The sequence below is a fragment of the Crinia signifera genome, chromosome 5 (genome assembly GCF_055691185.1).
Source record: "Crinia signifera chromosome 5, ASM5569118v1, whole genome shotgun sequence".
Classification (NCBI taxonomy): domain Eukaryota; kingdom Metazoa; phylum Chordata; class Amphibia; order Anura; family Myobatrachidae; genus Crinia; species Crinia signifera.
This window is the reverse complement of record NC_139221.1, coordinates 3981665-4007404: the sequence shown is the minus strand read 5'-3', so window position 1 is coordinate 4007404 and position 25740 is coordinate 3981665. Positions and strand designations below refer to the sequence as shown.

Sequence of the window (25740 nt, the reverse complement as noted above, 5' to 3'; positions counted from 1 at the left end):
GCCTGTGATTATATACAGTCCGTAGTAATCTATAGGGGATGTATCTGTCCTTAGCCCTGTATCCGGTGATTATATACTGTCCATAGTAATCTATAGGGGATGTATCTGTCCTTAGCCCTGTATCCGGTGATTATATCCTGTCCATAGTAATCTATAGGGGATGTATCTGTCCTTAGCCCTGTATCCGGTGATTATATCCTGTCCATAGTAATCTATAGGGGATGTATCTGTCCTTAGGCCTGTATCCGGTGATTATATACTGTCCATAGTAATCTATAGGGGATGTCTCTGTCCTTAGCCATGTAGCCGGTGATTATATACTGTCCATAGTAATCTATAGGGGATGTATCTGTCCTTAGCCATGTAGTCGGTGATTATATACTGTCCATAGTAATCTATAGGGGATGTCTCTGTCCTTAGCCATGTATCCGGTGATTATATACTGTCCATAGTAATCTATAGGGGATGTCTCTGTCCTTAGGCCTGTATCCGGTGATTATATCCTGTCCATAGTAATCTATAACGGATGTCTCTGTCCTTAGGCCTGTACCCATGGATTATATACTGTCCATAGTAATCTATAGGGGATGTATCTGTCCTTAGGCCTGTATCCAGTGATTATATACTGTCCATAGTAATCTATAGGGGATGCCTCTGTCCTTAGCCATGTAGCCGGTGATTATATACTGTCCATAGTAATCTATAGGGAATGTCTCTGTCCTTAGGCCTGTATCCAGTGATTATATACTGTCCTTAGTCATCTATAGGGGATTTCTCTGTCTTTAGCCATGTAGCCGGTGATTATATTCTGTCCATAGTAATCTATAGGGAATGTATCTGTCCTTAGGCCTGTATCCAGTGATTATATACTGTCCATATTAATCTATAGGGGATGTATCTGTCCTTAGGCCTGTATCCGGTGATTATATACAGTCTGTAGTAATCTATAGGGGATTTCTCTGTCCTTAGCCATGTATCCAGTGATTATATACTGTCCATAGTAATCTATAGGGGATGTCTCTGTCCTTAGTTTTGTACCCACGGATTATATACTGTCCATAGTAATCTATAGGGGATGTATCTGTCCTTAGCCATGTATCCAGTGATTATATACTGTCCATAGTAATCTATAGGGGATGTCTCTGTCCTTAGTTCTGTACCCACGGATTATATACTGTCCATAGTAAACTATAGGGGATGTATCTGTCCTTAGCCATGGATCCAGTGATTATATACTGTCCATAGTAATCTATAGGGGATTTCTTTGTCCTTAGCCCTGTATCCGGGGATTATATACTGTCCGTAGTAATCTATAGGAGATTTCTCTGTCCTTAGCCATGTAGCCTGTGATTATTTACTATCCGTAGTAATCTATAGGGGATTTCTCTGTCATTAGCCCTGTAGCCGGTGATTATATACTGTCCGTAGTAATCTATAGGGGATGTCTCTGTCCTTAGCCATGTAGCCGGTGATTATATACAGTCCGTAGTAATCTATAGGGGATGTCTCTGTCCTTAGCCCTGTAGCCGGGGATTATATACTGTCCATAGTAATCTATAGGGGATGTATCTGTCCTTAGCCATGTAGCCGGTGATTATATACAGTCCGTAGTAATCTATAGGGGATGTCTCTGTCCTTAGCCCTGTAGCCGGGGATTATATACTGTCCATAGTAATCTATAGGGAATGTCTCTGTCCTTAGCCATGTAGCCGGTGATTATATACAGTCCGTAGTAATCTATAGGGGATGTCTCTGTCCTTAGCCCTGTATCCGGGGATTATATACTGTCCATAGTAATCTATAGGGGATGTCTCTGTCCTTAGCCCTGTATCCAGTGATTATATACTGTCCATAGTAATCTATAGGGGATGTCTCTGTCCTTAGTTCTGTATCCGGTGATTATATACTGCCCATAGTAATCTATAGGGAAATTCTCTGTCTTTAGCCATGTAGCCGGTGATTATATACTGTCCATAGTATTCTATAGGGGATGTCTCTGTCCTTAACCCTGTATCCAGTGATTATATACTGTCCATAGTAATCTATAGGGGATGTCTCTGTCCTTAGCCCTGTATCCAGTGATTATATACTGTCCATAGTAATCTATAGGGGATGTCTCTGTCCTTAGCCATGTAGCCGGTGATTATATACTGTCCATAGTATTCTATAGGGGATGTCTCTGTCCTTAGCCCTGTATCCAGTGATTATATACAGTCCATAGTAATCTATAGGGGATGTCTCTGTCTTTAGCCATATAGCTGGTGATTATATACTGTCCATAGTATTCTATAGGGGATGTCTCTGTCCTTAGCCCTGTAGCTGGTGATTATATACCGCCCATAGTAATCTATTGGGGATGTCTCTGTCCATAGCCCTGTAGCCGGTGATTATATACTGTCCATAGTAATCTATAGGGGATGTCTCTGTCCTTAGCCCTGTATCCGGGGATTATACACTGTCCATAGTAATCTATAGGGGATGTCTCTGTCCTTAGTTCTGTATCCGGTGATTATATACTGCCCATAGTAATCTATAGGGGATGTCTCTGTCCATAGCCCTGTATCCAGTGATTATATACTGCCCATAGTAATCTATAGGGCAGGTCTCTGTCTTTAGCCATGTAGCCGGTGATTATATAACATCCATAGTAATCTATAGGGGATGTCGCTGTCCTTAGTTCTGTATCCGGTGATTATATACTGCCCATAGTAATCTATAGGGGATGTCTCTGTCCATAGCCCTGTATCCAGTGATTATATACTGCCCATAGTAATCTATAGGGCAGGTCTCTGTCTTTAGCCATGTAGCCGGTGATTATATAACATCCATAGTAATCTATAGGGGATGTCTCTGTCCATAGCCCTGTATCTGGGGATTATATACTGTCTATAGTAATCTATAGGGCAGGTCTCTGTCTTTAGCCCTGTAGCCGGTGATTATATACTGTCCATAGTATTCTATAGGGGATGTCTCTGTCCTTAGCCCTGTAGCCGGGGATTATATACTGTCCATAGTAATCTATAGGGGATTTTTCTGTCCCTAGCCATGTAGCTGGTGATTATATACAGTCCGTAGTAATCTATAGGGAATGTCTCTGTCCTTAGCCATGTAGCCGGTGATTATATACAGTCTGTAGTAATCTATAGGGGATGTCTCTGTCCTTAGCCATGTATCCGGTGATTATGTACAGTCCATAGTAATCTATAGGGGATGTCTCTGTCCTTAGCCCTGTATCCAGTGATTATATACTGTCCATAGTAATCTATAGGGGATGTCTCTGTCCTTAGTTCTGTATCCGGTGATTATATACAGTCCATAGTAATCTATAGGGGATGTCTCTGTCCTTAGCCATGTAGCCGGTGATTATATACAGTCTGTAGTAATCTTTAGGGGATTTTGCGGTCCTTAGTAATCTATAGGGGATGTCTCTGTCCATAGTAATCTATAGGAGATGTCTCTGTCCATAGTAATCCATAGGGGATGTTTCTGTCCTTAGCCCTGTAGCTGAGGAATATATACTGTCCATAGTAATCTATAGGGGATGTCTTTGTCTGTAGTAATCTATAGGGGATGTCTCTGTCCTTAGCCCTGTAGCTGGGGAATATATACTGTCCATAGTAATCTATAGGGGATGTCTTTGTCTGTAGTAATCTATAGGGGATGTCTTTGTAGTAACCTATAGGGGATGTCTCTGCCTATAGTAATCTATAGGGGATGTTTCTGTCCATATTAATCTATAGGGGACGTCTCTGTCCATAGTAATCTATAGGGGATGTCTCTGTCTATAGTAATCTGTAGGGGATGTCTCTGTCCATAGTAATCTATAGGGGATGTCTCTGTCCATAGTAATCTATAGGGGACGCCTCTGTCCATAGTAATCTGTAGGGGATGTTTCTGTCCATAGTAATCTATAGGGGATGTCTCTGTCCATAGCCCAGCAAGATGAAGCGAAAGTTCTCATCGTTCTTCAAGAGTTTGGTGATCGAGCTTGATAAAGACCTATATGGACCTGATAATCACCTGGTGGAGGTGGGTCTGACGGTGCGTGTAGCTGAACATGCGTGTGTCCTTGGATGCGTGTAGCTGAACATGTGTGTGTCCTTGGATGCGTGTAGCTGAACATGCGTGTGTCCTTGGATGCGTGTAGCTGAACATGCGTGTGTCCTTGGTTGCGTGTAGCTGAACATGCGTGTGTCCTTGGTTGCGTGTAGCTGAACATGCGTGTGTCCTTGGATGCGTGTAGATGAACATGCGTGTGTCCTTGGATGCGTGTAGCTGAACATGCGTGTGTCCTTGGATGCGTGTAGCTGAACATGCGTGTGTCCTTGGATGCGTGTAGCTGAACATGCGTGTGTCCTTGGATGCGTGTAGATGAACATGCGTGTGTCCTTGGATGCGTGTAGCTGAACATGTGTGTGTCCTTGGATGCGTGTAGCTGAACATGTGTGTGTCCTTGGATGCGTGTAGCTGAACATGTGTGTGTCCTTGGATGCGTGTAGCTGAACATGTGTGTGTCCTTGGATGCGTGTAGCGGAACATGTGTGTGTCCTTGGATGCGTGTAGCGGAACATGTGTGTGTCCTTGGATGCGTGTAGCGGAACATGTGTGTGTCCTTGGATGCGTGTAGCGGAACATGTGTGTGTCCTTGGATGCGTGTAGCAGGTGCATGTTGGGTTTGCGGGTCCCTTTCTCTCAGTGAATGTCAGGGTGGGGGGCCCTGTCTTGCTCAGTGAATGTCAGGGTGGGGGGCCCTGCTCTTGCTCAGTGAATACCAGGGTGGGGGGCCCTGTCTTGCTCAGTGAATGTCAGGGTGGGGGGCCCTATCTCGCACAGTGAATGTCAGGGTGGGGGGCCCTGTCTCGCTCAGTGAATGTCAGGGTGGGGGGCCCTGCTCTTGCTCAGTGAATACCAGGGTGGGGGGCCCTGTCTTGCTCAGTGAATGTCAGGGTGGGGGCCCCTGTCTTGCTCAGTTAATGTCAGGGTGGAGAGCCCGGTCTCTGTGAGGGCCCCTATCTCTCTGTGAATGTTGGGGTGGGGGGCAGTGGCCCAAAGTGTGTGTTGCTCCCAGCTTATGGTCTCCCCCTCTCAGTGGCACAGGACTCCGAGTACACAAGAGACTGATGGGTTTCAGGTGAAGCGACCCGGAGATGTCAGCGTGCGTTGTACCTTACTGCTGATGCTGGACTACCAGGTGCCCGCTGCAATACCCACCGCTACTACACCGTACTGCCATACACACCACTACTGCATCGTACTGCAATACACACTACTACTACACCGTACTGCCATACACACCGCTACTACACCGTACTGCCATACACATTGCTACTACACCGTACTGCCATACACACCACTACTACACCATACTGCAATACACACCACTACTACACCGTACTGCCATACACACCGCTACTACACCGTACTGCCATACACACCACTACTGCATCGTACTGCAATACACACCACTACAACACCGTACTGCAATACACACCACTACTACACCGTACTGCCATACACACCACTACTGCATCGTACTGCCATACACACCACTACTGCATCGTACTGCAATACACACAACTACTACACCGTACTGCAATACACACCACTGCTACACCGTACTGCCATACACACCACTGCTACACCGTACTGCCATACACACCACTGCTACACCGTACTGCCATACACACCACTGCTACACCGTACCGCAATACACACCGCTACTACACCGTACTGCCATACACACCACTACTGCATCGTACTGCCATACGCACCACTACTACACCGTACTGCCATACACACCACTACTACACCGTACTGCCATACACACCACTACTACACCGTACTGCAATACACACCACTACTACACCATACTGCAATACACACCACTACTACACCGTACTGCAATACACACCGCTACTACACCGTACTGCAATACAAACCGCTACTACACCGTACTGCAATACACACCACTACTACACCGTACTGCAATACACACCACTACTACACCGTACTGCCATACACACCACTACTGCATCGTACTGCAATACACACCACTACTACACCGTACTGCCATACACACCACTACTACACCGTACTGCAATACACACCACTACTACACCATACTGCCATACACACCACTACTACACCGTACTGCAATACACACCACTACTACACCGTACTGCAATACACACCACTACTACACCATACGGTAATACACAACACTAAGTCCCCATCATATCAGTTATCACTGTAACGTTTCTTATTACGCTGAGAAGAGACTTCTAACCTGTCCCTGCTCCTTCCCCATTACTTTGTCTTATCCGCAGCCTCCACAATTCAAATTGGATCCACGTCTCGCCCGACTGCTCGGAATTCACACTCAGACGCGGGCAGTAATTATCCAGGCGCTCTGGCAATATATAAAGACGAATAAGCTCCAGGATTGTCACGACAAAGAGTATATCAGTGGGGACAAGTACTTCCAACAGGTGAGTCTTTGTGACAGTGTGATACACCGCGATACAGCCACCACCAAAGGTATACAGCGTAACAGTGATACAGCCACCATAGGTATACAGCGTAACAGTGATACAGCCACCACAGGTATACAGCGTAACAGTGATACAGCCACCACAGGTATACAGCGTAACAGTGATACAGCCACCACCGGTATACAGCGTAACAGTGATACAGCCACCACAGGTATACAGCGTAACAGTGATACAGCCACCACAGGTATACAGCGTAACAGTGATACAGCCACCACAGGTATACAGCGTGATACAGCCACCACAGGTATACAGCGTAACAGTGATACAGCCACCACAGGTATACAGCGTGATACAGCCACCACAGGTATACAGCGTGATACAGCCACCACCGGTATACAGCGTGATACAGCCACCACAGGTATACAGCGTAACAGTGATACAGCCACCACAGGTATACAGCGTGATACAGCCACCACAGGTATACAGCGTGACACAGTGATACAGCCACCACAGGTATACAGCGTGATACAGCCACCACAGGTATACAGCGTGATACAGCCACCACAGGTATACAGCGTGATACAGCCACCACAGGTATACAGCGTGATACAGCCACCACAGGTATACAGCGTGATACAGCCACCACAGGTATACAGCGTGATACAGCCACCACAGGTATACACCGTGATACAGCCACCACAGGTATACAGCGTGATACAGCCACCACAGGTATACAGCGTGATACAGCCACCACAGGTATACAGCGTAACAGTGATACAGCCACCACAGGTATACAGCGTAACAGTGATACAGCCACCACCGGTATACAGCGTAACAGTGATACAGCCACCACCGGTATACAGCGTAACAGTGATACAGCCACCACCGGTATACAGCGTAACAGTGATACAGCCACCACCGGTATACAGCGTAACAGTGATACAGCCACCACAGGTATACAGCGTAACAGTGATACAGCCACCACAGGTATACAGCGTAACAGTGATACAGCCACCACAGGTATACAGCATAACAGTGATACAGCCACCACAGGTATACAGCGTGACACAGTGATACAGCCACCACAGGTATACAGCGTAACAGTGATACAGCCACCACAGGTATACAGCGTAACACCGCGATACAGTCACCACCGGTATACAGCGTAACAGTGATACAGCCACCACCGGTATACAGCGTGACACAGTGATACAGCCACCACAGGTATACAGCGTGACACAGTGATACAGCCACCACAGGTATACAGCGTGATACAGCCACCACAGGTATACAGCGTGATACAGCCACCACCGGTATACAGCGTGATACAGCCACCACAGGTATACAGCGTGATACAGCCACCACAGGTATACAGCGTAACAGTGATACAGCCACCACAGGTATACAGCGTAACAGTGATACAGCCACCACAGGTATACAGCGTAACAGTGATACAGCCACCACCGGTATACAGCGTAACAGTGATACAGCCACCACCGGTATACAGCGTAACAGTGATACAGCCACCACCGGTATACAGCGTAACAGTGATACAGCCACCACAGGTATACAGCGTAACAGTGATACAGCCACCACAGGTATACAGCGTAACAGTGATACAGCCACCACAGGTATACAGCGTAACAGTGATACAGCCACCACCGGTATACAGCGTAACAGTGATACAGCCACCACCGGTATACAGCGTAACAGTGATACAGCCACCACCGGTATACAGCGTGACACAGTGATACAGCCACCACAGGTATACAGCGTAACAGTGATACAGCCACCACCGGTATACAGCGTAACAGTGATACAGCCACCACAGGTATACAGCGTAACAGTGATACAGCCACCACAGGTATACAGCGTAACAGTGATACAGCCACCACCGGTATACAGCGTAACAGTGATACAGCCACCACCGGTATACAGCGTAACAGTGATACAGCCACCACAGGTATACAGCGTAACAGTGATACAGCCACCACAGGTATACAGCGTAACAGTGATACAGCCACCACCGGTATACAGCGTAACAGTGATACAGCCACCACAGGTATACAGCGTAACAGTGATACAGCCACCACCGGTATACAGCGTAACAGTGATACAGCCACCACCGGTATACAGCGTAACAGTGATACAGCCACCACCGGTATACAGCGTAACAGTGATACAGCCACCACCGGTATACAGCGTAACAGTGATACAGCCACCACAGGTATACAGCGTAACAGTGATACAGCCACCACCGGTATACAGCGTAACAGTGATACAGCCACCACCGGTATACAGCGTAACAGTGATACAGCCACCACAGGTATACAGCGTAACAGTGATACAGCCACCACAGGTATACAGCGTAACAGTGATACAGCCACCACCGGTATACAGCGTGATACAGCCACCACAGGTATACAGCGTAACAGTGATACAGCCACCACAGGTATACAGCGTAACAGTGATACAGCCACCACCGGTATACAGCGTAACAGTGATACAGCCACCACCGGTATACAGCGTAACAGTGATACAGCCACCACCGGTATACAGCGTGACAGTGATACAGCCACCACAGGTATACAGCGTGATACAGCCACCACAGGTATACAGCGTGATACAGCCACCACAGGTATACAGCGTGACACAGTGATACAGCCACCACAGGTATACAGCGTGATACAGCCACCACAGGTATACAGCGTGATACAGCCACCACAGGTATACAGCGTGATACAGCCACCACACGTATAGAGCGTGATACAGCCACCACAGGTATACAGCGTGATACAGCCACCACAGGTATACAGCGTTATTCCCCGATAGCGGGTATATGTGGTAATTATTGTCCCCGATAGCGGGTATGTCTGGTAATTTATAGTCCCCGGTAGCGGGTATATCCGGTAATTATAGTCCCCGATAGCGGGTGTATGTGGTAATTATAGTCCCCGATAGCGGGTGTATGTGGTAATTATAGTCCCCGATAGCGGGTGTATGTGGTAATTATAGTCCCCGATAGCGGGTGTATGTGGTAATTATAGTCCCCGATAGCGGGTGTATGTGGTAATTATAGTCCCCGATAGCGGGTGTATGTGGTAATTATAGTCCCCGATAGCGGGTGTATGTGGTAATTATAGTCCCCGATAGCGGGTGTATGTGGTAATTATAGTCCCCGATAGTGGGTGTATGTGGTAATTATAGTCCCCAATAGCGGGTATATCTGGTAAATATAGTCCCCGATAGTGTGAATACGTGGTAATTATAGTCCTCGGTAGCGGGTATATCTAGTAATTATAGTCCACGATATCGGGTATATCCGGTAATTATAGTCCCTGGTAGCGGGTATATCCGGTAATTATAGTCTCCGATAGCGGGTGTATGTGGTAATTATAGTGCCCGATAGCGGGTATATCCGATAAATATAGTCCCCGATAGCGTGAATACGTGGTAATTATAGTCCCCGATAGCGGGAATATGTGGTAATTATAGTCCCCGATAGCGGGTATATCCGGTAAATATAATCCCCGATAGCGTGAATACGTGGTAATTATAGTCCCCGAGAGCGGGTATATCCGGTAATTATAGTCCCCGATAGCGTGAATACGTGGTAATTCTAGTCCCCCGATAGCGGGAATATCTGGTAATTATAGTCCCCGATAGCGGGTATATCTGGTAATTATAGTCCCAGATAGCGGGTATGTCTGGTAATTATAGTCCCCGATAGCGGGAATATCTGGCAATTCTAGTCCCCGATAGCGGGAATATCTGGTAATTATAGTCCCCGATAGCGGGTTTAACCTGTAATTATAGTCCCCAATAGCGGGTATTTCTGGTAGTTATAGTCCCCGGTGGCGGGTATATATATGGTAATTATAGTCCCCGGTAGCAGGTATATATCTGGTAGTTATAGTCCCCGGTGGCGGGTATATTTGGTAATTACTGTATAGTCCACGATAGCGGGTATATCCGGTAATTATAGTCCCCGATAGCAGGTATATCTGGTAATTATAGTCCCCGATAGCAGGTATATCTGGTAATTATAGTCCCCGATAGCGGGTATATCTGGTAATTATAGTCCCCGATAGCGGGTATATCTGGTAATTATAGTCCCCGATAGTGGGTATATCTAGTAATTAGCGTATCCAATAGTTGATATATGTGGCAGTCATAAAAAACAAGGAAAAGGAGAAGGGGTGGTGGGAAGGGAGAGAAGAACCGCACAGGTCTGTATTTGTAATGTATATGTTCAATAGTATGTAGGATCCACAATTACTTCCTCATTACTAGATAGTTAGTGTGGAGGTGCACCCAGGAGAGTAACATATGTATTTGGAATAGGAAGAGGAAAGCACTCTTATAAATGTGTATTTGTAATTTTATATAGATTGATATAAACTCTAGCGGGTACCGCTATACACATCTAGGGACCCCAAATTGTGATTATTTGGTGAAGGGATATGTTCCCTCCGTGAATTAAATGAAAGCTTAACTTTTTTAATAATTATTTTTAAAAGAGGGGAGGGGGGGTGACACACATGAATACAGCCATTTAAACACACAAATAGCTACAGTATATGCTGTATTGTTTTCAGTAAGTGCTGAGGTGTGATACTATACCCTGGGGAAGGTGTTCTGTATTCAGTAAGTGCTGAGGTGTGATACTATACCCTGGGGAAGGAGTGCTGTATTCAGTAAGTACTGAGGTGTGATACTATACCCTGGGGAAGGAGTTCTGTATTCAGTAAGTGCTGAGGTGTGATACTATACCCTGGGGAAGGAGTGCTGTATTCAGTAAGTGCTGAGGTGTGATACTATACCCTGGGGAAGGAGTTCTGTATTCAGTAAGTGCTGAGGTGTGATACTATACCCTGGGGAAGGAGTGCTGTATTCAGTAAGTGCTGAGGTGTGATACTATACCCTGGGGAAGGTGTTCTGTATTCAGTAAGTGCTGAGGTGTGATACTATACCCTGGGGAAGGAGTTCTGTATTCAGTAAGTGCTGAGGTGTGATACTATACCCTGGGGAAGGAGTTCTGTATTCAGTAAGTGCTGAGGTGTGATACTATACCCTAGGGAAGGAGTGCTGTATTCAGTAAGTACTGAGGTGTGATACTATACCCTGGGGAAGGAGTGCTGTATTCAGTAAGTACTGAGGTGTGATTATATACCCTGGGGAAGGAGTTTTGGGTACTTGTGTATTATCACAGGGCCCACTAAGCAATTTGCTTAGTGGACTATTCTGCGTAGGAAAATCGCATCACATGGGCCATTGTAAGGACCGTGGGGTGCGATGCGATTTTCCTATGTAATTTATTCACTGCTCTCTTAGCCCTGGGGGATCTCATCGCATCGCACCTCCCGCAAGATTTTATAGGGTGTGCGATGCCATTACATTAGCTATACAATAATATCACTGTATGACATACAATGATGTTTTAGCCCCCCCCCCATTATCCACTATCCACGCCACCCCGAAGCGTGGCGAGCGCAGTGGAACGCGTCATCCGACCTTTTCATACCCCCACTATCCACGTCGGTGTGGAGTTGATCTTATATAGTATGGCAAGCGGACGCGGAATACAATACAGTAATCCGCGTCCCCACGTGGGGTTCGCTGCGCTTGCCACGCTTTGGGCTTGGTGGCTCGCTGGGCTCGCCACACTATATAAAATGAACTCCACGCCGACATGATAGTGGGGGTATTAAAACATCGAAGGACGCGTTCCGCCGCTCCTCGCGGGGCACGCTGCTCTCGCCACGCTTCGGGGTGGCGTGGATAGTGAGGGGGTATGTAAAACATCATTGTATGTCATACAATGATATCATTGTATAGCTAATGTAATGGCATCGCACACCCTATAAAATCGCATGCGATTACATGTATCATCTTTAAAGGAAAAATCGTCTATTTGATATAATATGAGTCTGCTACACTGTATACCACCAATACTTGATTATTGACAAACTGTCTCTATGTGAAACTGTCACTACCTACTGAATACAGAACTCCTTCCCCAGGGTATAGTATCACACCTCAGTACTTACTGAATAAAAAAACTCCTTCCCCAGGGTATAGTATCACACCTCAGTACCTACTGAACACAGAACTCCTTCTCCAGGGTCTAGTATCACACCTCAGTACTTACTGAATACAGAACTCCTTCCCCAGGGTATAGTATCACACCTCAGTACCTACTGAATACAGAACTCCATCCCCAGGGTATAGTATCACACCTCAGTACTTACTGAATACAGAACTCCTTCCCCAGGGTATAGTATCACACCTCAGTACTTACTGAATAAAAAAACTCCTTCCCCAGGGTATAGTATCACACCTCAGTACCTACTGAACACAGAACTCCTTCCCCAGGGTCTAGTATCACACCTCAGTACTTATTGAATACAGAACTCCTTCCCCAGGGTATAGTATCACGCCTCAATACCTACTGAATACAGAACTCCTCCCCCAGGGTATAGTATCACACCTCAGTACTTACTGAATACAGAACTCCTTAACCTCAATACTTACTGAACACAGAACTCCTTCCCCAGGGTATAGTATCACACCTCAATACCTACTGAACACAGAACTCCTTCCCCAGGGAATAGTATCATACCTCAATACCACTGAATACAGAACCCCTTCCCCATGGTATAGTATCACACCTCAATACTTACTGAATACAGAACTCCTTAACCTCAATACCTACTGAACACAGAACTCCTTCCCCAGGGTATAGTATCACACCTCAGTACTTACTGAACCCAGAACTCCTTCCCCAGGGTATAGTATCACACCTCAATACCTACTGAATACAGAACTCCTTCCCCAGGGTATAGTATCACACCTTAGTACTTACTGAATACAGAACTCCTTCCCCAGGGTATAGTATCACACCTCAGTACTTACTGAATAAAAAAACTCCTTCCCCAGGGTATAGTATCACACCTCAGTACCTACTGAACACAGAACTCCTTCCCCAGGGTCTAGTATCACACCTCAGTACTTACTGAATACAGAACTCCTTCCCCAGGGTATAGTATCACGCCTCAATACCTACTGAATACAGAACTCCTCCCCCAGGGTATAGTATCACACCTCAGTACTTACTGAATACAGAACTCCTTAACCTCAATACCTACTGAACACAGAACTCCTTCCCCAGGGTATAGTATCACACCTCAATACCTACTGAACACAGAACTCCTTCCCCAGGGAATAGTATCATACCTCAATACCACTGAATACAGAACCCCTTCCCATGGTATAGTATCACACCTCAATACTAACTGAATACAGAACTCCTTAACCTCAATACCTACTGAACACAGAACTCCTTCCCCAGGGTATAGTATCACACCTCAGTACTTACTGAACACAGAACTCCTTCCCCAGGGTATAGTATCATACCTCAGTACTTACTGAACACAGAACTCCTTCCCCAGGGTATAGTATCACACCTCAATACCTACTGATTACAAAACTCCTTCCCCGGGATATAGTATCATACCTCAATACCTACTGAACACAGAACTCCTTCCCCAGGGTATAGTATCACACCTCAGTACTTACTGAATACAGAACCCCTTCCCCAATTCCAGCATATACTGTTTCTATTTGTGTGTTTAAACGGATGTATTTATGTGTGTCACCCCCCCTTTTTTTATAATTATTAAAAGTTTAGTATTAATTTAATACATGGAGGGAACATATCCCTTTACCAAATAATCACAATATGGGGTCCCTAGATGTGTATAGCGGTACCCACTAAAATTTATATCAATCTATATCAAATTATAAATACACATTTACTGTATAAGAGTGCCCCCACAAGTAGAGAGTGCTTTCCTCTACCTATTCCAAATATGTGACAGTTAAACAAGTCTGGGATGGCGGTGACTGCGGTGAACAACCAGCCCTGGGAGAGAGTAATTGGACACTGGTGAAGTTGGGAATAATCTTACATGACTGAGGCACCAGGATCCAGCAGCCGAGCACAGGGTATACTATCAGGTACCACTGGGACGGCTTTCCATAGACCAATCACAGAGGATGACATTATGACCTGGTCCTGACTGTCGGAGAACAGATTGCACTGATGCACACCAGAGGAAGGTTACGGGAACATGCTCACTCTGGCCAATCAGAGGTCCACCCTTGTAGAATAGCTTGGGGCCTCCACCACAGAGCTGTATATAACATTTACCTGGTCCTCCATCCATACCAGCTTTGTGTTGTGTTGGAGCCACCCTTCCCCTGGGCATGTGGGGGGCACTGCGCTGCCCCCATTGTTCGGTCTGTTGTGGAACATTTGCTGTTCCTTGTGTACAATGTTGTTCGGAGCCTTGTTGTAGGACGGTGAGGAACATGGTCTGGCGTTTATGGTCTCTCACGTTTCCCAGATTTTTGACTGTCCCCGATTGAAGTTCTCGGAGATCCCACAGAGATTGACAAACCTGCTCCTTCCGCCAGACCCTATTGTCATCAACCACATTATCAGGTGAGAGCGCAGCCATGGCGGTATGACGTGCAGGTGGTGGCACCATATGTGGGAGGTAGCGGCTGGCTTATGGCAGGCCCTAGGACAATGTCCAATATGTGGCAGCAGTGTGGTGCAGTATATGTCAGTGATAGTTGTGTGTTACCACACTTACCAGAGGCATGCTGCGAGTTATTAGTATCTGTAGTGTGTCTAGTGATGGGGGGGACTAGGCCACGTCTCCACTTTCCTTGTATATTACAATGATGGCTCCCTGATCTTGGTCATCATATTATCAGCGTAACTGCTTTACCAGATGAGGTCCAGAAACCAGAGATTTCCATGGAAATGGTTATATTGTGGAAGCTCGCAATGTTGTCAGAGTCTAGTGATATGCACAACTTCACGTGTGTCTCTTACATCCTCTCACACTCCTCATCTATCTCCTCCAACCTCTCACCTGCCTACTACACCACCTCATCTATCTCCTCCAACCTCTCACCTACCTATTACATGCCTCATCTATCTCCTCCAACCTCTCAACTGCCTACTACACGCCTCATCTATCTCCTCCAAACTGTCACCTGCCTACTACACCACCTCATCTATCTCCTCCAACCTCTCACCTGCCTACTACATGCCTCATCTATCTCCTCCATCCTCTCACCTACCTACTACACCGCCTCATCTATCTCCTCCAACCTCTCACCTACTTACTACACCGCCTCATCTATCTCCTCCAACCTCTCACCTACCTACTACACCGCCTCATCTATCTCCTCCAACCTCTCACCTACCTACTACATGCCTCATCTATCTCCTCCATCCTCTAACCTACCTACTACACCTCCTCATCTATCTCCTCCAACCTCTCACCTACCTACTAAACCTCCTCATCTATCTCCTCCAACCTCTCACCTACCTACTACACCGCCTCATCTATCTCCTCCAACCTCTCACCTACCTACTACATGCCTCATCTATCTCCTCCAACCTCTCACCTACCTACTACATGCCTTATCTATCTCCTCCAACCTCTCACCTGCCTACTACACCACTTCATCTATCTCCTCCAACTTCTCACCTGCCTACTACACCGCCTTATCTATCTCCTCCAACCTCTCACCTACCTACTACACCGCCTCATCTATCTCCTCCAACCTCTCACCTACCTACTACATGCCTCATCTATCTCCTCCAACCTCTCACCTGCCTACTACATGCCTCATCTATCTCCTCCAACCTTTCACCTACCTACTACATGCCTCATCTATCTCCTACAACCTCTCACCTACCTACTACACGCCTCATCTATCTCCTCCAACCTCTCATCTACCTACTACATGTCTTATCTATCTCCTCCAACCTCTCACCTACCTACTACATGTCTCATCTATCTCCTCCAACCTCTCACCTACCTACTACACGCCTCATCTATCTCCTCCAACCTCTCACCTACCTACTACATGTCTCATCTATCTCCTTCAACCTCTCACCTACCTACTACATGCCTCTTCTCACCTACCTACTACACAACTCAACTATCTCCTCCAACCTATCACCTACCTACTACATGCCTCATCGATCTCCTTTAACCTCTCACCTACCTACTACATGCCTCATCGATCTCCTTTAACCTCTCACCTACCTACTACATGCCTCATCGATCTCCTCCAACCTATCACCTACCTACTACAAACCTCAACTATCTCCTCCAACTTCTCACCTACCAACTACACTTCTCAACTATCTCCTCCAACTTCTCACCTACCAACTACACCGCCTTATCTATCTCCTCTAACCTCTCACCTACCTACTACACTCCTCATCTATCTCCTCCAACTTTTACCTACCTACTACACCGCTTCATCTATCTCCTCCAACCTCTCACCTACAACTACATTTCTCATCTATCTCCTCCAACCTCTCACCTACTGTACCTACTACACACCTCATCTATCTCCTCCAACCTCTCACCTACCTACTACACCGCATCATCTATCTCCTCCATCCTCTCAACTACTTACTACACCGCCTCATCTCCAGCCTCTCACCTACCTACTACACCGCCTTATCTTGCTACCCAACCTCTCACCTACCTACTACACCGCCTTATCTCGCTAATCCAACCTCTCGCCTACGTACTGCACTACCTCATCTATCATCTCCATCCTCTCACCTACCTACTTCATGCCTTATCTTTCTCCTCCAACCTCTCACCTACCTGCTACACTGCCTTATCCATCTCCTCCATCCTCTCTACTACCTACTACACCGCCTCATCTATCTCCTCCATCCTCTTACCTATCTACTAAGAAATTTAAGCAGATGCAGAAGAATGAGGACAAAGAGGTGTATCTTGTTAGAAGGAGGCTAAGAATGTAATCAGATGTGCAAAAGCACAGGCTGAAGAGAAAATGGCCCAGTCAGTGGGTAAAGGGGGGAAAACTTTTTTTGGGTATATAAGTGAAAGGAGAAAAACAAAAAGTGGAATAATTAGACTGAAGACAGAGAGTGGAAGTTTTCTTGAGGGGGACAATGTAATAGCAGATAATATTAATAATTATTTCTGCTCAGTATTCACTGCTGACAGAGAGGGGAAGGGGCCACAGTTAAGTTGCAAGTATAGTCAGAAAACTGAGGGAGAGACAAGTACATTTACAGAGGAGAAAGTCCTCACAGAACTCTCAAAACTGAAAGTGGATAAATCAATGGGGCCAGATGGGATACATCCAAGGATACTAAAAGAGCTTAAAGGGGAGCTGGTAAAACCAATAACAGAATTAGTAAACCAGTCACTAGCTACTAGAGTAATCCCAGAGGACTGGAAAACAGCAAATGTAGTCCCACCGCACAAAAGTGGAAGCAAGGAAGAGGTAAGCAACTATCGACCAGTGAGCCTTACATCAGTAGTAGGGAAATTGATGGAAACACTCTTAAAACTAAGAGTTGTAGAATATCTCAAAACCAGCAATTTACAGGATCCAAAACAGCCATGGGTTTACTGGGGGAAGATCATGTCAAACAAATCTTATTGACTTTTTTGACTGGGTGACTAAAGTAATAGATCAAGGTGGGGCTGTAGATGTAGCTTATCTAGACTTTAGTAAAGCTTTTGACACTGTCCCACATCACAGACTGTTAAATAAACTTGAAAGCTTGGAATTGGATTCTAAGATAGTTTAAGAGCGTGGTTGCAGGACAAAAAACAGAGTTGTAGTAAATGGAGTACAGTCAAAGGAGGGAAAGGTTACAAGTGGAGTACCCCAGGGATCTGTACTTGGACCGGTGCTTTTTAATATCTTTATTGGTGATATTGCAAATGGAATTGAGGGTAAAATGTGCCTTTTTGCAGATGACACAAAGGTATGCAACAGGGTAGACACACCAGGAGGGGTAAAACAAATGATTGAGGATCTAGGTAGATTAGAGGAATGGTCAAGAGCATGGCAACTACAGTTTAATGCCAAAAAATGCAAAATCATGCACTTGGGTCTCAGAAATCCAAAGACTAAATATAGTATAAATGGCACTATAATGGAAACTACTGAGGAAGAGAGGGATCTATGTGTCACTATTTCAGGGGACTTAAAAGCAGGTAGGCAATGTAACAAAGCAATGAAGAAGGCAAGTCAGATGCTTGGTTGCATAGGGAGAGGTATCAGCAGTAGAAAGAAAGAAGTAATAATGCCACTGTATAGGTCATTGGTACGCCCTCACCTAGAGTATTGTGTTCAGTGCTGGAGGCCATATCTCCAGAAGGATATAAATACATTAGAGACTGTACAAAGAAGGGCAACTAAAATGGTGCATGGCCTACATCACAAAATGTACCAGGAAAGACTAAAAGATCTTAATATGTATACTTTAGAGCAGAGAAGGGAAAGGGGGGACATGATAGAAACTTTCACATATATCAGGGTTATAACAAGGTACAGGTGGGAGATATTCTTCACAGGAAGAGGAGCAACAGAACACGAGGACATGCACTGAAACTAGAGGGAGGAAGATTCAGGGGAAATGTGAGGAAGAATTACTTCACAGAAAGAGTAGTAGATAAGTGGAATAGCCTACCATCAGAGGTGGTAGACGCAAATACAGTAGTAGAATTTAAACATGCTTGGGATAAGCATATTGATATCCTTACAAAAAAATAAGGATCAAATATGGTTTGAGGTAACATGTTTAAAAAAGGGGCAGACTAGATGGGCCAAGTGGTTCTTATCTGCCGTCAAATTCTATGTTTCTATGTTTACTACATGTCTCATCTGTCTCCTCCATCCTCTCACCTACCTACTATACGTCTCATCTATCTTCTCCAACCTCTCACCTACCTACTACACTTTCTTATCTGTCTTCTCCATCCCCTTACCTACCTACTACACTGCCTCATCTATCTCCTCCAACCTCTTACCTACCTACTACACGCCTCATCTATCTTCTCCAATCTCTCACCTACCTACTTCATGCCTCGTCTCTCTCCTCCAACCTCTCACCTACCTACTACACCGCCTCATCTATCTCCTCCAACCTCTCACATACCTACTACACTGCCTCCATATCCTCTCACCTCTCACCTACATACTACACCACTTTATCTCACTATCCAACCTCTCACCTGCCTACTACACCGCCTCATCTACTCCAACCTCTCACCTACCTACTACACCACCTCATCTATCTCCTCCAACATCTCACCTTCCTACTACACTGCCTCGTGTATCTCCTCCAGCCTCTCTCCTACCTACTACACCACCTCATGTATCTCCTCTAGCCTCTCACCTACCTACTACAATGCCTCATCTCAGAAGTTGATAAATAAAATGGAGGACCTGGGATTAGGGGCAATTATCTGTAGATGGGTTGGGATCTGGCTGTGTAATAGAGAACAAAGAGTAATTGTGAACAGTGCCGTATCAAATATGATACCAGTACTAAGTGGAGTGTCACAGGGTTCGGTTCTAGGGCCCATTTTATTTAACATTTTTATTAACGATATTGGGATGGGGTTACTCAGCAATGTATCCATCTTTGCGGATGATACAAAATTGAGCAGAGTTATTAATTTAACAGAAGATGTCACCATGCTTCAAAATGATCTTTACAATCTAGACAAGTGGGCAAAAATGTGGAAGATGAGGTTTCACTGTGGATAAATGCAAGGTCATGTACCTTGGGAGACATAACCAGTGTGCTAGTTATAACCTAAGTGGGGGTGAATTGGGTAATTCAGTACTGGAAAAGGATCTGGGAGTCCAAATAGATAACAAACTGGGGTGTAATGCTCAATGTCACATAGCAGCAAAAAAGGCCAACAGAATTCTGGCATGTATTAAAAGGGGCATGGAAACTAGGGACTCAAAAGTAATTATGCCTCTGTACAAATCATTGGTTAGACCCCATCTAAAGGACATCATAGAAGTAGAAAAAATCAAAGAAGAGCAACAAAGCTAATTAGGGGTATGGGGAATCTAAGTTATGAAAGAAAAAATTTCTTTACGGTCAATGCAGTCAAACTTTGGAACTCTCCTCCAGGAGAAGTGGTGTCGGCAGAAACAATAAATACGTTTAAAATAAGGTTGGATAAACATTTATTGGTTAAAAACCTCCATGGGTACAAATAAGAATCATAATCTTTCTTTAAAATTTTCAGAACAGGCTATACAACAAGGGATAATATATAAAAATCTAGGTTGAACTAGATGCACGCAAGGCTTTATTCAGCCTTTTCTACTATGTAACTATCTCGCTAATCCAACCTCTCACCTTCCTACTACACCTCCTCATCTACTCCAACCTCTCACCTACCTACTACACCACCTCATCTACTCCAACCTCTCACCTACCTATTACACCACCTCATCTACTCCAACCTCTCACCTTCCTACTACACCACCTCATCTACTCCAACCTCTCACCTACCTACTACACCACCTCATCTACTCCAACCTCTCACCTACCTACTACACCACCTCATCTACTCCAACCTCTCACCTACCTACTACACCACCTCATCTCCTCCAACATCTCACCTACCTACTACACCACCTCATCTACTCCAACCTCTCACCTTCCTACTACACCTCCTCATCTACTCCAACCTCTCACCTACCTACTACACCACCTCATCTACTCCAACCTCTCACCTTCCTACTACACCTCCTCATCTATCTCCTCCAACATCTCACCTACCTACTACACCACCTCATCTACTCCAACCTCTCACCTACCTGTTACACCACCTCATCTACTCCAACCTCTCACCTACCTGTTACACCACCTCATCTACTCCAACCTCTCACCTTCCTACTACACCACCTCATCTACTCCAACCTCTCACCTACCTACTACACCACCTCATCTACTCCAACCTCTCACCTACCTACTACACCACCTCATCTACTCCAACCTCTCACCTTCCTACTACACCACCTCATCTACTCCAACCTCTCACCTACCTACTACACCACCTCATCTACTCCAACCTCTCACCTACCTACTACACCACCTCATCTACTCCAACCTCTCACCTACCTCCTACACCACCTCATCTATCTCCTCCAACATCTCAACTTCTGTAACGATCAGATCAGGTGATCGATCAAAATAAAGTATGTCTGCTGTTATTATTATGTGTGAGATTAATGTATTTCTGGTATTGTGTGTAAAAATATGTCTGCTATTATTATGTGTGAGATCAGGGCATGTCATGTAGTAGGTGTGTAACCCTAATGTGACCCCTGCAGAGTGTAAGCACTGTGGACATTCCCTGAGAGTGACCATCTGTAGTAATCCTTTGAAGGTAGGATGTCAGATAAAGATCTGAAGCCCCTGGAAACCATGGAGAGGACAGAGCTTGTCTCCCCCCATCCAGTTTAGACCTCTTATCAGGGAAGCCTGCCAGTTATAAATCCCTTTGAAAACAGCAGACGAATACTTCATATGACAGATCCTGTATCTATGGACATTCCCTAGGCTCGGCAAGGGAATGGTTAAAAATCCCAAGGGTGGGAGGGATGAGGGAGGCTGCAGGTATAACTGTCCCTCTTGTCAAATACTGTAGGTCACTGTCACTACTTGGGGGTAGAGCAAACTGGCTGTAAGCGACCAGAGATTTCTTGTGGAGACACACACTCTCCTCCCCCCCCCCCCCCCCCCACTACAGAATGATTATTTGGGTGTAGGATACAGTTCTGTCATTCTTTTTTATTCCCTTTTATTTCTGAATTGCATTTCTCTTGTGTGTACTTTTAAAATCATTGTAATATCTTGTAACCATTTTTTATCACTAAAGCTCTGTAGTATTTCTAGGAATAAATAATACATATTCTCAGTTCTGGTTTTGTGTTCTTAGGATCCTGTAAGCCAACGGAGAGAGCATTACCATTTTTATATTGCATTGTGTGGTCAGGTGCGAGCCAAGCCGCTCCTTGCACAGTTTCAAAGAGCTAAAATTAGGCTTTGGCTGGTGGCAGTGTACCTCAAAGAGGGAACCCGAGTGTCCAAAGTGAACCCCAGTCACAGCCGGAGCTGCTCAGATTGACGTATTTGAACAGGCGACCGGTGGGTCCGTGACACCTTCCTACTACACCGCCTCATCTATCTCCTCCAACCTTTTACCTACCTCCTATATCTTCTTACCTATAGCCTACATCATCTCATCTATCTCCTACACAATCTGACCTATCTCTTACACCCTCCTACATATCTTCTATAGCATCTCACCCATCTCCTTTATCATTGGTAGCCAACTCCAGTCATCGAGAGCTATCAACAGTTCACATTTTCCAGAAAACCTAGCTGCTGCACAGGTGCACTTATTACTCACTGTCACATTTTAAAAGATCCACGGGTGGAGCTAATTACTTCACTTGTGATTCTGTGAGGAGATATGGAAAACATTAACTGTTGGTAGCTCTCGAGGACTGGAATTGGCTACCCCAGTCCTATATCCTCTCACCCATCTCCTATATACTCTTAGACCATCTCAACCATCTTCTCCATCCTTTCACCCATCTCCTGCACCCGCTCTCCTCCCTCCTATTCCATCTCACCTATCTCCTATACCCTCTCACCCATGTTCTTCACTATGTCACCCCTCAAATCCTACACCAACATACCTATCTCTTACACCCTATCATCCATCTCCTATATAGTATTACCCATCTCATACAACGCTTCTACCACAACTTCTCACTCATCAATTCTTACACTGTCTCACCTACAGTATCTCCTACACGTCTCATCTCTCTCCTACATGGTCTCACCCATCTCTTCTTATCTCTCTCTTTCATCACCCCACCCATGTACTACACTTCCTATCTCCCACACCCTCTGACCTATCTCCCATACCTTCTCACTCATCTCCCACACCCTCTCACCCATCTTCCAAGCCCTACACCATATCACCTTTTTCTTCGACGTCTCATTCATCTCTTACGCGGTCTCAACCATCTCCAGTGACAAAAGCAGGATTTTTACAGGGGTTTCCAAATGTAATCCAAAATTTCCAACTGGAGTAAGTATGTGAGTCTGGGGGGAGTGGGAACAGCCCCAAAAATTGGTATTTTATACACTGGCTACTGCATGGAATACAGTATTCAATTAAACCGTACAGATGGGCTATACTTGGGGTAGCCAACTCCAGACCTCGAGAGCTACCAACAGTTAATGTTTTCCATATCTCCTCACAGAATCACAAGTGAAGTAATTAGCTCCACCTGTGGATCTTTCAAATTGTGTCAGTTTGTAATGAGTGCACCTGTGTACCTGCGAGGTGAGCTGGAAAATGTGAACTGTTGGTAGCTCTCGAGGACTGGAGTTGGCTACCACTGGTCTATAGTATAGGTTGTTTCAAACATGTAAATAAGAGAAGTGGTCAGTAAAAGGTTAAACATATAATAAATACAGACATAGAACCAGTACTGCACTATCTAAGCTCACAATCTCCCACTTATATGCAATGTTATCTTAATTATTGTGGGTACTTAATTCATCACGTTTTGGGTCACTGGACCTGTCCTTGCAGTGTGGACCCCACCGACCAAAAGAAGACTGCTTGCTACGACATTGACGTGGAGGTGGAAGATCCTCTCAAGAGTCAGATGAGCAGTTTTCTGCTGTCCACAGCTAACCAGCAAGAGATATCCGCACTGGATAACAAGGTATATCCGAGGAACGTGTAGTGTTACATTTATTATATATATCCGAGGAACGTGTAGTGTTACATTTATTATATATATATAAATCCAAGGAACGTGTAGTGTTACATATATTATACTGTATATATATATATCCGAGGAACGTGTAGTGTTACATTTATTATACTGTATATATATCCGAGGAACGTGTGGTGTTACATTTATTATATATATAACCGAGGAACGTGTAGTGTTACATTTATTATATACATATATCCAAGGAACGTGTAGTGTTACATTTATTATATACATATATCCAAGGAACGTGTAGTGTTACATTTATTATATATATATCCGAGGAACGTGTGGTGTTACATTTATTATATATATAACCGAGGAACGTGTAGTGTTACATTTATTATATACATATATCCAAGGAACGTGTAGTGTTACATTTATTATATATATATATCCAAGGAACGTGTAGTGTTACATTTATTATACTGTATATATATATATCCGAGAAACGTGTGGTGTTACATTTATTATATATATAACCGAGGAACGTGTAGTGTTACATTTATTATATACATATATCCAAGGAACGTGTAGTGTTACATTTATTATATATATATATCCGAGGAACGTGTAATGTTACATTTATTATATATATATCCAAGGAACGTGTAGTGTTACATTTATTTTATATATATATCCGAGGAACATGTAGTGTTACATTTATTATATATATCTGAGGAACGTGTAGTGTTACATTTATTATATATATATATATATATATATATATATCCGTGGAAAGTGTAGTGTTACATTTATTATATATATATCCGAGGAACATGTAGTGTTACATTTATTCTACATCTATCCGAGGAACGTGTAGTGTTACATTTATTATATATATAACCGAGGAACATGTAGTGTTGCATTTATTATATATATATATCCGAGGAACATGTAGTGTTACATTTATTATATATATATCCGAGGAACGTGTAGTGTTACATTTATTCTATATATATATCCGAGGAACGTGTAGTGTTACATTTATTATATATATATCCGAGGAACGTGTAGTGTTACATTTATTATATATATATATCCGAGGAACGTGTAGTGTTACATTTATTATATATATATCCGAGGAACATGTAGTGTTACATTTATTATATATATATATATATATATATATATATATATATATATATATATATATATCCGAGGAACATGCAGTGTTACATTTATTATATATATATCCGAGGAACGTGTAGTGTTACATTTATTATATATATCCGAGGAACGTGTAGTGTTACATTTATTATATATATATCCGAGGAACGAGTAGTGTTACATTTATTATATATATCCGAGGAACGTGTAGTGTTACATTTATTCAATATATATCCGAGGAACGTGTAGTGTTAGAATTATTATATATATATATATCCGAGGAATGTGTAGTGTTACATTTATTATATATATATATATATATATATATATCCGAGGAACGTGTAGTGTTACATTTATTCTATATATATCCAAGGAACGTGTAGTGTTACATTTATTATATATATATATATATATCCAAGGAACGTGTAGTGTTACATTT

General features: G+C 44.3%; 1 protein-coding gene across 5 annotated transcripts in view; it reads left to right on the top strand.

Moving 5' to 3' along the window:
* Positions 1–25740, top strand: part of SMARCD3 (SWI/SNF related BAF chromatin remodeling complex subunit D3) — an 81376-nt gene that overhangs the window by 44365 nt on the left and 11271 nt on the right. For all 5 annotated transcript variants that reach the window (XR_014474763.1, XR_014474761.1, XR_014474762.1 and 2 more), the window contains exons 5-9: positions 3934–4029; positions 5090–5191; positions 6327–6488; positions 14900–14997; positions 24005–24140. Coding sequence is in view for 2 of the 5 variants with exons in the window: in XM_083186528.1 (XP_083042654.1) it covers positions 3934–4029; positions 5090–5191; positions 6327–6488; positions 14900–14997; positions 24005–24140 (594 nt within the window). In the remaining 3 variants the exon portion in view is untranslated. The remainder of the gene's footprint in view (positions 1–3933; positions 4030–5089; positions 5192–6326; positions 6489–14899; positions 14998–24004; positions 24141–25740) is intronic.